Source organism: Cyrtonyx montezumae, unplaced genomic scaffold (genome assembly GCF_038088225.1).
Source record: "Cyrtonyx montezumae isolate F1298 unplaced genomic scaffold, pur_monq_1.0 scaffold_9, whole genome shotgun sequence".
NCBI classification, from domain to species: Eukaryota; Metazoa; Chordata; class Aves; order Galliformes; family Odontophoridae; genus Cyrtonyx; species Cyrtonyx montezumae.
In genome coordinates, this window is record NW_027072100.1 from 2,007,113 (window position 1) to 2,021,822 (window position 14,710).

General features: G+C 49.6%; 1 protein-coding gene across 1 annotated transcript; it reads left to right on the forward strand.

Moving 5' to 3' along the window:
* Positions 1-7,421: 7,421 nt before the first annotated feature.
* On the forward strand, positions 7,422-7,817 carry LOC136060024 (small ribosomal subunit protein eS17-like). Its single transcript, XM_065754265.1, has one exon. It carries the CDS (start codon positions 7,422-7,424, stop codon positions 7,815-7,817), a length of 396 nt encoding a protein of 131 aa, XP_065610337.1.
* Positions 7,818-14,710: the final 6,893 nt, after the last annotated feature.

Consider the following 14,710-nt stretch of genomic DNA (forward strand, 5'->3'; position numbering starts at 1 on the left):
GTCCATCTTGCCATTTTACTCCCAGGAACTGAATTTCTTGGGCAGGTCCCTTCACTTTGTTCCGTTTAATAGCAAAACCAGCACCCAAAAGAATTTGGATTATTCGCTCCCCTTTTTTAAAAACTTCCTCTGCTGTATCACCCCACACAACAATGTCATCAATGTACTGGAGGTGCTCAGGTGCCCCACCCTGTTCCAGTGGGGTTTGAATCAGCCCATGGCAGATGGTTGGGCTGTGTTTCCACCCCTGGGGCAAACGGTTCCAGGTGTACTGAACGCCCCTCCAGGTGAAAGCAAACTGTGGTCTGCACTCTGTGGCCAAAGGAATAAAAAAGAATGCGTTGGCAATGTCAATAGTGGCATACCACTTGGCTGCTTTTGACTCCAGTTCATACTGCAGCTCCAACATATCTGGCACAGCAGCACTCAGTGGGGGTATGACTTCATTCAGGCCACGGTAATCTACCGTCAGCCTCCATTCTCCACTGGCTTTACGCACCGGCCATATGGGGCTGTTAAACGGTGAGTGAGTCTTGCTGATCACTCCCTGGCTCTCTAGCTGACGGATCAAGTTATGAATGGGGAGCAAGGAATCCCTGTTGGTGCGGTACTGCCGTCTGTGCACCGTTTTTGTAGCGATAGGTACCTGCTGCTCTTTCACTTTCAGTACCCCCACAACAGACGGATTTTCTGACAGGCCAGGTAAAACAGACAGCTGCTGAATGTTGTCTGCATCTACAGCAGCTATTCCAAAAGCCCATCGGTACCCCTTGGGATCCTTGAAATGTCCCCTTCTGAGATAGTCAATACCGAGTATGCATGGAGCCCCCTGTCCAGTCACTATGGGATGCTTCTGCCAGGTTTTACCGGTGAGGCTTATTTCTGCCTCCAACACAGATAGTTCCTGAGAACCCCCAGTCACTCCAGAAATATGAATCAATTCTGTCCCTTTATAACTCGAGGGCATCAGAGTGCACTGTGCACCAGTGTCCACCAGTGCCTTATATCTTTGTGACTCTAATGTGCCAGGCCATCTAATCCACACCGTCCTATACACCCTATTATCCCTTTCCCTCCCCTGGCTGAGGGCAGGGCCCCTCTATTGGTTACCTGCAGTGACGGGAGCAATTTCATTGGTGGCTGATCTCTGCTGTAGTTCTCTCACCCGTGCTCGCAGTGCAGGAGTGGGTTTTTTATGCCACTTCCTCATGTCCTCTCCGTTTTCTCGTAAGAAGCTCCACATGGCCACACGTGACATGATGTTACTGCCGTCATTTGCTCGTGCAGAGAGGCGGTTGCCTTTGGTGGCCGAGACTTTCAACAGTTTGATCAATTGCTTCATCAGATTCTTTGCGTCATGCTCGTCTTCATCAGGTGTTTCCAATACTGACACAGGTTCATCCCTATTCATCAGTAATGACAGTTCCTCCAGTATAGTTTTCTTTATCTCACCTACTTCTTCTGCTACTATAGCTGCAATGGAAGCACGTGATGGTGGAAACTGTTGTTCAAAGTTTTGGAGTGTAATAGTCAATTCATAAACTGGGAGTCTTCTGTCCTGACCCTCGAATCTATGGAACATTGCTACCAGTGTACTTGCGTACCGCTCTGGTGCTGTTTTTGAGAGCTTGCGATATACATCAGGTGTGCACCTTACTCTATCAGGATCACGGTCCTGGTGTGGATTGTTAGGGATGAAATTGGGATCATACAGCATCTCTACTACGGCTGTTTCTCTCAAAAATTGGATGCCTTTCTCCACGGTGTTCCATCTTTCCACCTTAGGCTCCAGATCATCTTTGTAAGGGTATCTATCCTTTACAGCCACTAGTACTCGTTCCCAGAGGGTAGCGACTCCATTCAGACATCTGCCAATTCCTCTGTCGATAGCTGGGTCTCGGGCAATGCTTGCCAGTTGGCGGGCTTCGCTGCCATCTAGGGACACGCTGCTGGCACCGCTGTCCCAACACCGCAGCAACCAGGTGACAATAGATTCACCCGAGCGCTGTACAAACTCCTTTCTTGAACCTTGTATTTCAGTCATCTTTAGGGGCCGACGAGTAGTGGTAACAGTGACTCCATCATCATCGCTGTCTTCTCCATGTCTCTCACTTTTCTTAGTGGCCTTTCTAGGTGGTGGTGGTGGTGCTGGTGCTGAGGAGGGCCCCTCGCCTGGATCTTCCTTTTTTTTCTCTGCTTCTTCTTCTTTCCGTTCTAGGCGCGAGGACGGCCGTGTCCATTTCTGGCCTTCCACAGGGGCAACCGACACTGATACCGGTGCTTCCTGTGATTGGTCAGGTCTAACTTCGAGGTTTTCATTTTTGCTTTGGACCTTGGTTTGGAAACCATTTCTCTCCAGAATATCAATTATGGTTCGATAAGCACAAGCCAGACCCCAAACAATACATTCCTTCTCAGACCAGGTGATGAATAAATGGCTGAGAGGTTGGTGTACAGACAGACACTTTGGGTTTTTTGACCATGGGACAGTTTACTCGGCTCCTGGCCTGTTATCTGTTGATGGGACGCACCTATCCCAAAGGGGGAAACGAATCCTAGCACAGGAGCTAGCTGGACTCATTGAGAGAGCTTTAAACTACCTGAGATGGGGGAAGGGGATAAAACAGGGCTCACCAGTAAAGAGCCTAAGGAGGCTGTGCTGGAGAAAGGGGTGAGGCAGATATCTCAGCTGAAGTGCATCTATACCAATGCACGCAGCATGGGCAATAAACAAGAAGAGCTTGAAGCCATTGTGAGGCAGGCTAACTATGACCTTGCGGCTATTACAGAAACATGGTGGGACCTCTCCCATGACTGGAATACTGGGATTGATGGCTACAAGCTCTTCAGAAGGGATAGACAGGGAAAAAGGGGTGGTGGCATAGCTCTCTATATCAAAGAGTGTTTTGATGTTGAAGAGCTAGTGGTTGGAAATGACAAAGTAGAGTGTCTATGGATAAGGATCAGGGGGATAGTCTTTAGGAGTGACATCGTGGTGGGGATCTGTTATAGACCACCTAGTCAGGATGAAGAAATAGACGAGGTGTTCTATAAACAACTCGTAGATGTTGCACGATGGCCAGCACTCGTTCTCATGGGGGACTTCAACTTCCCTGATATATGCTGGAAATACAATACTGCGCAGTGGAAGCAGTCCTTGAGATTTCTAGAATGTGTGGATGATTGCTTCCTGACACAGCTGGTGCAAGAGCCTACCAGGGGAGATGCCTTGCTTGACCTACTTTTCACTAACAGAGAAGGACTAGTAGGGGATGTGAAGGTTGGAGATTGTCTTGGCCAGAGTGACCGTGAAATGGTGGAGTTTGCTATTCTGGGTGCCGTCAAGAGGGTGACTAGCAAAACTATTACCTTGGACTTCCGGAGGGCAGACTTTGACCTGTTCAGGACACTTGTTGCAAGGGTCCCTTTGGACTCGCTCCTGAGGGGTAAAGGGGTCCAGGAAGCCTGGATGCTCCTCTAGATGGAAATCTTAAAGGCACAGGAGCAGGCAGTCCCGGAGTCCCGTAAGTCAAGCCGGAGGAGCAAAAGACCAGTGTGGATGAACCGGGAACTGTTGTTGAGACTCCGAGAGAAAAAGAGAGTCTATGTCCTCTGGAAGATGGGTCAGGCTACTTGGGGTGACTACAGAGAACTGGACAAGATCTGCAGGCAGAAAATTAGAACTGCAAAAGCCCAGCTTGAACTTAGTCTGGCTATTGCTGTAAAGGAGAACAGGAAATCCTTTTACAAATATATTAACAGCGAGAGAAAAACTAAGGAAAATTTCCCTCCTTTACTCAACGAGGCAGGGAATGTAACCACAGATGATAAGGAAAAGGCTGAGGTTCTCAATGCCTTCTTCACATCTGTCTTTAATAGACAGAACAGCTGTCCACAGGATACTTGCCCTGACCTGGAAGTCCGGGACGGGGCACATAATGCACCCCTTGAGATCCAAGCAGAGATGGTCAGAGATCTACTCCTCCATCTGAACTGCCACAAGTCCATGGGGCCAGATGGGATCCACCCAAGGGTGCTGAGGGAGCTGGCAGAGGTGATTGCCGAGCCACTTTCTGACATCTATCCGAATTCCCGGTTATCTGGAGAGGTCCCACAAGATTGGAGGCTTGCCGATGTGACTCCCATCTACAAGAAAGTCCGTAAGGAAGACCCGGGGAACTACAGGCCTGTCAGCCTGACCTCGGTATCAGGGAAAGTTATGGAACAAATGATCTTGAGGGAAATCACACGGCACATCCATGGCAATCAGGGGATCAGACCCAGCCAGCACGGGTTCACCAGGGGCAGGTCGTGCTTGTCCAACCTCATCTCCTTCTATGACTGGGTGACCAGACAGGTAGATGAGGGAAAGGCTGTTGATGTAGTCTACCTGGACTTCAGCAAGGCCTTTGACACGGTCTCCCACAGTATTCTCCTAAGGAAACTGGCAGCCCGTGGTGTGGACAGGTTCACTCTTCTCTGGGTGGAGAACTGGCTGGAGGGCCGTGCCCAGAGGGTAGTGGTTAATGGAGTTAAGTCCAGCTGGCGTCCTGTTACGAGTGGTGTCCCCCAAGGGTCAGTTTTGGGGCCCATCTTGTTTAATATCTTTATTGATGACCTAGATGAGGGAATTGAGTGTACCCTCAGTAAGTTTGCAGATGACACCAAGTTGGGAGGATGTGTCAAACTGCCTGAGGGTAGGGAGGCCCTTCAGAGGGATTTGGATAGGCTGAACAGCTGGGCTGAGCTCAATGGGATGAGGTTCAATAAGACCAAGTGCCGGGTCCTGCACTTTGGCCACAATAACCCCATGCAATGCTATAGGCTTGGGGCAGAATGGCTTGAAGAATGTAGAGAGGAAAAGGACCTGGGGGTGTTGGTTGATGCTCGGCTCAACATGAGCCGGCAGTGTGCCCAGGTGGCCAAGAAGGCCAACAGCATCCTGGCCTGTATTAGAAATAGTGTAGCCAGCAGGAGCAGGGAGGTGATCATCCCCCTGTACTCAGCTCTGGTGCGGCCGCACCTCGAGTACTGTGTTCAGTTTTGGGCCCCTCACTACAAGAAGGACATTGAGGCCCTGGAGCGTGTTCAGAGAAGGGCAACAAAACTGGGGAGGGGTCTGGAGCACAAGTCTTACGAGGAGCGGCTGAGGGAGCTGGGATTGTTTAGTCTGGAGAAGAGGAGGCTCAGAGGAGACCTTATTGCACTCTACCACTTCCTGAAGGGGGGTTGTGGTGAGGAGGGGGTGGGCCTCTTCTCCCTGATAAATAATGACAGGATGAGAGGGAATGGCCACAAGTTGTGCCGGGGAAGATTTAGATTAGACCTGAGGAAACATTTTTTTTCTGGAAGAGTGGCCAAGCACTGGAATGGCCTGCCTAGGGAGGTGGGTGAGGCACCATCCCTAGCGCTGTTCAAGAAGCGTTTAGATGAGGTGCTAAGGGATTGGATTTAGTAGTTGGGTAGGGATAGTGATAGGAGGATGGTTGGACTAGATGATCTTGTAGGTCCTTTCCAGCCTAATATATCTATAAATCTATGAGTCCTTGCATCGGCATCTTAAGAAGATCGTTCCAATGCAACCGTGGTTCATCCTCCTGGGGTCACCGCAACATCATGTCGTGCCCCACTCACAGCACGAACAACAGAAGAACTTAAATCACCCACCTGGCCACCTGGGCTCAGGGCCTCTTCCTGTGTCCTTCACAGCAATGGCCAGTGCTGTGCTGCAGTCTAACAGGTCCAGCTGAAATCTCAGCCCTGTCACACCAGGTGCTGTACGAGCACCAGCTCAGCTTGGCACTGCCCTCCCTCCCTCCCACACACCCCCCCCCGCCCCACCCATGTGCACCCCCCATGGCTTAGAATCCTTGCCCTCCCCCCCCTGCTTCCATCTCAGGGGCAAGAGAACCAATTTATAATTTGAACCATATAATTCAACTACAAGCAGTTTGAGAAATTATTATCAATAAAACTGCCAATGCTATACACCTTTTAACTCAACAAACTGAACAGATGTGCACTGCAATCCTTCAACATCGCGTGGTTTGGACTATCTTCCAGCAGAAGAGGGTGGAGTATGTGGAAAAGTAAATGTTTCTAATTGTTGTTTGGAAATAGCTGAAGTAGTTCTTCAGTAACCACATACATTAGGAAACTAGCCCATGTCCCAGTTCAAACATGGAAAGGCTGGAATAATGATTTATGGTCTTGGTTACCTGAAGCACTATGGGTAAAACAGCTTTTATTTTATCTGTTGGGTGCATTTGCAGCTTTGATGTTTTTGCACTGTATTATTCCTTGCTTAGTTAAGTTAATCTAACATGTTGTATTTAACTTGCAATTCACGTCTGTTACTTTACCTGATGGTGTAAAACACATATGTACTGTTCACCAATCAAAGTCTGCCACTATATCAATCATTTGAACTTTATATAGATAAAGATGTTTTGGTATATATTTAGGATAAGTGATTTTAGGCCTAAACAATGCATGTGCTTTGGACTGGGGGTGTGGGTATCCATTTTCTCGCTGCGCACATGGACCCTTGACCCAGGCAAATTGGACCACCATTCCTTCCAGCTCTGTAACTTGCTGTAATCATGTACTGAAATTGTATTTTGATGTTGATTCAAATTCTTCTTTTGTTGATTGCTGCCTTAATTGCCATTGTGGTATTTTTTTTTGGCCGTGCAAATGTCAATTATGTCCATTCTGTCCTCTTGCTGTTCCCGCTGTCTCCCCTGATACTGTTGTCTCCCTCAGTCTTGTTGTTTCCCCTGAACCCCAGCCATCTTGTTCTTTTGTCATTCCCCTTGAACCCCAAACTGCCTTATAAAATGTGTTGGCTTAATAGAATGTTCTGGGCCCTAATGACGCATGCATATCAGGATAAGGGGGGAGCTGGAAAGCCCTTTTCCTGCTACACATGCTAATCCCAATCCCAGTTGACCAGAGCTGCAGTGTGGACTTTATCTTGCGGTGTAATCAACAATGGATCACACCTTGATATTAATCTTAATTCATGTTGCTGTCTTTGCCTTGCTAACTATTATTTTGGCTATTATTCTGACATTCATTTTTTGTCCTTGTAAATGTTTGCCATGGAAACGGTCACTGTGTCCCTCTACTGATCCCTTTGGGCCTCAAACTTAGTTCATAAGATGTCATAGGTTTATAAAGTTAGTTTTATATGTCTGTTAAGTTCGTTCTGGTTATATGTCTGTTAGATAAAAATAATACTAGCTAAAATACTGTTAAAGATATTTCCTTGTTACACAAAAATGTTTATTGTTGTCAAGAATACTGTTAGAAAAGAAGAAGAAAAAAAAGTTATAAAAAAATTTGACGGGTATTTTTTTTATTATTGTAATGCACCTTTTTTAGCCTTTGCGCTTCCTCTCTCCACGACTGCTGCAGCCATGGGACGTGTGAGAACGAAGATGGTGAAGAAAGCGTCGCGGGTGATCATTGAGAAGTACTACACCTGTCTGGGCAACAACTTCCACACCAACAAGCGTGTGTGCGAGGAGATTGACATCATCCCCAGCAAGAAGCTGCGCAACAAGATAGCCGGGTATGTCGTCCATCTGATGAAGTGCATCCAGCGGGGCCCGGTCCAAGGTACCTCCATCAAACTGCAGGAGGAGGAAAGGGAGCACCAGGACAAATATGTGCCCAAGGTCTCTGCTCTTGATCAGGAGATCATTGAAGTGGACCCAGACACCAAGGAAATGCTGAAGCTCCTGGACTTCGGCATCCTGTTCCACCTGCAGGTCACGCAGCCCACTGTGGAGATGAACTTCAAAATGCTGTGAGGCACTCTCTAGGGCACTCATTATGTTACTTCTACAATAGAGGTGGGGAAACCGGGTTAACATGGGGTGCTGGTAAAGGGGTCTCATTAATTCATGAAAAGGGGGGAGATGTAGTGTCACAAGGCAAAGCTGCAGGTCTCCAAGGCTCGTCGTGCCTCTGCCACCTCTGGAACCATGTGGCACTTCCGGTGGCTCCATGAAGCTGCCCTGCAGGGGCAGTGGCTGGGACCAGGCCCCGGGGAACAGATGCCATCAGATCCAGCACCCTTGCTTTCCACCCACCGCGCTCCTCTCACCCTCGGCCTCGGCTCCGGGAACCCTCTCTGTGGTGATGTAGCATCCCGTCCCACCCGCAGGGCGGCGGGGGCAAGCGCCTGAGGACCCCCACGGCGGGGCGCTCCTCGCTCAGCAGGGTCGATGACTCCGAAAATGCCACCGTCTCTCCGGCTCTGTGGCGCGACCGGGCAGCCGCCTCAGGCGGATGCAGGATGTCTCTCGCAGCAACGGACGGCGCTCTGCTACGAGCAGGACTAATGAGCCAACCGCTGTGGGACAAGTGCGGGCTACGGCTGCAACAGAACGCGAGCGAGACCGGCAGCAGAGAGACGGAAAGGGAACAGCAGACGCGACGGGACGCTCCTCTCACAATCGCTCCAGACCCAGCGTTGAACCGCTCCCACAACACCCGCAGGTTGCACAGCTCAGTCCCTTTAAGGCGGGTAGGCGGTCACAGCCCAGCCCTCAGGGGTTGTGCGTGCAGAACCTCCGTGTGCGCAGTAGCTCACGCTTCCAGAAAGTTCCAGATGTTTCCGGGAGGCTCTGCTTGACCTGCGCATGCTCCTCAGTGTTTCGCCGTAGAAGGAGGGGGTGATTTGTGGAGTCAAACTCTATAGCCCAGAGTTAGGATATAAAGCAGGAATGTTCATTCGGCGTATGCGCAAGTGTTAGGTGCCAGGGGGATTGCTCCACCCAACTTTCATGACTAGCAGCAGAAGCACTACGTATTCATAAGCCAAGCTCATATAGTCAGCAGTTTTCATGACATTTATTGACATCTTCATTGTTTTTCTGAGAAATCATTTACATATCATTCCTCCTCTGACACATGCGCTTTGGCTCCCTTAGGTGGTAGGTGAATGAAGGCTCAGCGTTCTCCTCCCCATCTGGTGGTCGTTTCTTGATGAAGTAAGCAGTCTTCCTCAGCGTTTCCTTTTGAACTTTTGCAGCAATTCTCCTCCTTGCTGTGATTTTGCCCCTTCCCCCTGTTTGCTCCTGGTTCTTCTGACTGTGGCCGTGCTCCTTCCTCCTGATTGTTCCTTATCCTGCTGACTAGGGAGATCAGAGCCTGTTTTTCTTGCTGTTGATGTGTGGAATCAAACTCTATAACCAAAGCTATGCTATAAGAGGTATGTTTATTCACTGCTGGGCACATGGGGGATCGCTCCTCCTCATATGTGCATCAGTGAACAGAAGTGTTGGATAATTAGTGAGCAATTACATATATATTCAACAAATTTCTGAGAAATCATTTACATATTCATTGTTTTTCCAGGAACTCATTTACATGCTGTCCCTCCTACTGATGCGTGCACAGTTAGTAGAGGTGGTTTTGCTCTGGTGGTTGTTGGGATGAAGTCAGACATCTTCCTCAGGTTGACCTTCTTACCTTGGCCCAGCTCCTTAACTCAAACCGGTCAACACCAGTTTCTTTGGCTATCCTTCCCCTTCTGGTTGCCCAGCTCCATTATATCCATTATCTTGACTGCAGTGATGTCGGTATGTCCCACTGGTCTTTTCACATTTGTATAGTTCTCTTTTGAATTCTCTCAAAGCTTGAGATTATCCTTACTCTTCATGTGAGAGGCCCGTATTTACCTGATTCCTGATTTCACTGTGCTCTGCAAAAACACTTAAACAATCGGTAAAATTCAACCCCCATCTATCAGAAGGACCCAAGTTCAAGTTCACCTCGAGGTGGTCCCTCTGTGAGGGCAGGTCTGGCCGTGCAGCCAGCTGCTGTGCACCAAAGAACGGCTCCAGGGGCTCGTGGGCTGCTGGTTGCAGACCCCATTTCCTGCCCAGCACCGCAGCTGTGGCAGGGCTCGTGTCTTTCCTTGACGAGGCCGCCTCTCACAGAAAGGGCTGCACGGAGGCATGAGGTGGTTTCATCTCAGAGAAAACCATTGCTTTTCTCTGAAGGTGGCTGCATCCGTGTGCATATGGCACATCTGAGTCCCAGCTGCTGCCTGGGTTTTGGAAAGGCACAGCGCTCCGATGAACGTAGGGAAGGGAAGTGGGGATGATGAGCAGCAGCTCCGTAGACACAGCCTGGGGAGCGGGGCGGGAGGGCAGCACCAGGCTGCTGCGAATGGCGGGCGGCGGCGAGCGGCAGTTGCGGCCCAGGTCAGTAGCAGGAGATGAGCGAGAGCAAGTGAGGTGACAGCTAGTGGGGGAGTGCTGAAGCTCCCTGGAAACATCCGTACAGAAGCTGCATTAAATGCCTCGAGAAAGCCACAGTTCTCTGGAGTTTGCGAGTTCAGAGCTATGCCTGAATCCACAGTCTTCCAAGAGGTGACTGAGGCTCCGGTGCTTTAATGTGCCACTCTTTGCACTGCCACTGTCCTCTCAGCCACCCATTAGTGCCTGGGACTCCTCGGCTGCAGAAGAATGGCACACCAACACAGGTCTCTGGAAGCTCTCCAGTTGTGTCGAGGAATGCAGCTGCCCATTGCCGCTGTCGGCCACGGGGAGCCTTCCCTGGGAGCAGGCCTAGCTGCAGCACCCGGCAGGCAGTTCCACCTTCTGTGCTTGTGCAGCTGCCTTGAACTGCTGGAGCGGAAGAGGCAGCTGAGGACAGGCCTGGCACTGGTCTGCTTGGCTCTGGATGGGATGAAACTGGAGGACCCTCTCTTGCGGCAGGGGATGGTAGAGAGCAGAGTGGCTCCTGGGGGCCTGCACTGCTAAGGAAGGCTGTCTGGGTGTCTATCAGCAGTTGCTTTTGGAGAAGAAACGGGCAGAAGAAAGCTCTCCATTCTGCCCAATGGCGCAGAAGCTGCAGGCAGGCTCCACGGGTCTTCTGAATGAGAAAGCCATGGGAATAGGTACAAGGTGTGACCTGCTTGCTGTGCTGTCACACAGCTACTGAAGTTAATGCATTTGTGACCACCGAGCCAAAAAGTGAGCATTTCAGAGTGGAAATTGCACATTTGGAACAAGTGGACATGGATAGCTGTATTTATTTACAGAATGACAAAAGCATTGTGGTGGGAAGGAACTTGGGGAAGTGACCTCATCCAGGTCCTGGGCTCAAAGCTGGGCCAGCTGGAGCAGCTTGCCCACGAGGGTGCCAGGACGGGCCTCCATACAGCTGCAGTAGTGCTGGGTGGCAGCAGGGCTGGAGCACCTCTCCTATGGAGACAGTCTGAGAGAGTTGGGGCTTTTCAGCCTGCAATACAGAAGGCTCCAAGGAGAGCTGAGAGCGGCCTTCCAGTACATGAAGGGGACCCACAGGAAGGCGGGGGTGGGACCTTATAAGGGCATGTAGTGACAGCACGAGGGGAAATGGTTTCATCCCTTTACATGTCAGCCAAACATTCCGAAAACGCTCCTTGACCGCAGTGTTATCCTGATTCCCTCTATCCCTGTTATTTTTAAGGTGTCATTCATTAATTTGAGTCCCGGCACTGCTATGGACTGGCACTGATCGAGCTGCCCCAGTGTCAACTAAATATCTCCTCCCCCTCAGGTCCCATCTCCTTATTTACCAAGGGCTCCTAGTGGGACCAAATTTTTATTCTGAACCTAAGGCACCTGGCAACTTCTCCTCCCTTCTCCACTGTGGGCAGTTTTTTAATGCGTACTGTCACACACAGAATGTTAAATATACATTCATAAATATTAAATACACATTCATACTGGCTAAACATAAATTGTTACTAGCGAAACCTGTGTATTGCTAATGAATTTACAATCTTTATTTCTAATTTATGTGGTGCTAGATGGCTACGGAGACCAGGAAATGTGTTCTTATGCAGAAACAGCACTCTACTCCAACAATGGGATTCAAAAGCAAGAAGGTTTAGGAGAGTGTTCACCCAAGCACCAGGCAGGAAATCAAAAGTCTCTGGCCATCTGGAATCCTGTTATGTCAGTGTTAGATCACAGAGTTGTCAGATTGTTTGAGTTTGAGGGAACCGCTAAAGCTCATGGAGACCAACCGCCTTGTGGGCAGGACAGCTGTGACATGCAGCCCTGGGCACAGAGCTCCTGTGTGGGCAGGGCAATCGCGACGCGCTGGAGGAATGGGCTGTGTGGCAGAATGCAGCCCATGGAGAGGAAGGCACTCCCAAGATTCCGCTCCCTTTGGGGCTGCGGGAGATCCTGCTGTGGGTGCATGCAGTGCCTGAGGCAAGGACTCAGGCGTGAACAATCCAAACCCTTAGTTGTGATTTATTGTTTTATTGCATTGATTGTTGTAATAGTCTTTGTACATTTCCAGGTTTCCTCTTAAAAAATATTACTTGTAGATTTATACATTTCCAGGTTCCCTCTTGTAACTTTCCCACATCCCTTTACATGTCAGCCAAACATTCCAGAAGCGCTCCTTAACCGTTCACGCAGGCGCTTTTCCAGTTAGAGTCATGAGTCGTTCCAAGCCACGCGCTCTTCCTCCAGTCAGGGTCATTATCATGTGGCAATCCCGCAGCTCACTTGGCTTTTACTTCTTCTCTTCTGGAGTTGTCAGTTGTCCTTGGTTCTCAGCATTGCTGTCTCAGGCAGTTTATCTGCTCCGCAGCTTCTGCTGTGAATCGTATTTCTTGTATTCTCACAGGGGCAGAGATGCAACCCAGGGACTTTGTAGACTAAGTAGACTCATTAAAGATGGGAAAAGACCCCTAGGATCATCCAGTCCCACCACCAATCCATCACCACAATGTCCACTAAACTAGTTCAAAACAACAAACGTTAAGAAATATCAAGAGCCTTGGGAGAGATCATTGGGATGAACATCTTCATCCAGGGAAGTGCGCCGCTACAGAGGTGGGAGTGTTGCAGAGAAAATGGAAGGCACTGCAGTGACTGCTGTTGGGACTGCAAATACTCAAAGGTTGAATAGGGCTGCTTCTGAAGGTCTGCAGGCGTGCTGGGAACACCAGGCACAGAGCCTGAGCGGATGGGCGGCAGACAATCAGCTGAGCTTTGCAGGTCCTTAGAGGGACAGCTCTCTTTGTGCCTACTGGGAAGGACTCTGGCAACAGGCCTGCCACAGCTGACTTGTAGACCCCGTGCAGCCTGAGCCATAGAGCTGTGCTGTGACACGGAGCCCATCGTCCCAGATGCCGTGGTGTCGGCATCCAATGCTGCAGCTGAGGCCTTTCCCATAGCTCCTTCTCTAACTGCTTCTTTTGAAACTGCTCTGGCCACAATGGATGATGTCAGGTTCTCTTTCCTTATCCACTCCCGCTGTAACTCCATCATAAGAGGCCACTGAGTTTGTCAGGCATGACTAGTATTCACAGCTGCGTAACTCCTGGAGTTAGCTCCCACTACCATTAGAGTAAATATTGTATGAATTAAATGCTTATAAGATGGTGTCAGTGGGAAATCACCTCAGAAAAGTGCTGTTTCTGAGGGGTTGCTGCTGGAATCAATGGCAGGCCCAGTACTAGGCAGCTTTTGCAGCAATAATCTGTCAGTCAATTTTAACTGCTAATGAAATTTGTGCCAAACTCCCTAAGACTAAAGAAGTACAGAAAGACTTTAGAGGAATGAGCTGCATGTCAATTGTTTAAGTCTGTTCTTCGGTTGTTTTATTTATTTATTTATTTATTTAATTGGAATGAGATTCATAGACTATATAGAGATATCCAAAGAACAGATATCTTGTCTGGACTATTTTCATAGATTTATAGATATATTAGGCTGGAAAGGACCTACAAGATCATCTAGTCCAACCATCCGCCTATCACTATCCCTACCCACTGAACTACTAAATCCAATCCCTTAGCACCTCATCTAAACGCTTCTTGAACAGCGCTAGGGATGGTGCCTCACCCACCTCCCTAGGCAGGCCATTCCAGTGCCTGACCACTCTTTCAGAGAAAAAATGTTTCCTCAAATCTAATCTAAATCTTCCCCAGCACAACTTCTGGCCATTCCCTCTCGTGCTGTCAGTAGTTATCTGGGAGAAGAGGCCCACCCCCTCCTCACCACAACCCCCCTTCAGGAAGTGGTAGAGTGCAATAAGGTCTCCTCTGAGCCTCCTCTACTCCAGACTAAACAATCCCAGCTCCCTCAGCTGCTCCTCATAAGACTTGTGCTCCAGACCCCTCACCAGTTTTGTTGCCCTTTTCTGAACACGCTTATAAACTGTGTCAGCTCTTTGTCTGTCTCCAGGTGAAGCTCCATGAACTCCAGGTGGTCACTGATGTAGAGGACAACACTCCCTCCCCTTCTCCCCTGCCTGTCTTTCCTAAAGAGTTGTGTTGTGGTTTTGTGGTTTTGATGCCGGTACTCCACATCAGAGCATCATGCAGCAGTGAAGGAGTTAATGCTGTGGGAGCAGCAGAGGGGCGGAGCTCCGCACCGGATGCAGGCGGCGCTCGGTCTGGGCGCGTTGCTCGGGGCTGCCGTGGAGGTTCAGCACGTGTGCTTCCCCTGCAGGTCCTCCTTAACGTAAGCTCATAGCTTTTGGTTTGGAAATTTTTATCTCTCTCTCAATTGTTCAATTTTATTAGATTTAGTAAAGTTACTGTTCCTTCTCAGATCGTGCCGTTGTTTTCTTGTAGACCCATCTCTTCCCGCCGTTTCCCCCTCCCCCTCCCGGAGCGCGGCTCTGCTCGGGCGGCCGCGCGGCCACTGACGCAGTTTCTTTTTCTCTCTCCTCTCCCCTC

Coding starts and splice junctions, on each gene's coding strand:
- LOC136060024 (XM_065754265.1), top strand. CDS start 7,422: ATGGGACGTGTGAGAACGAAGATGGTGAAGAAAGCGTCGCGGGTGATC.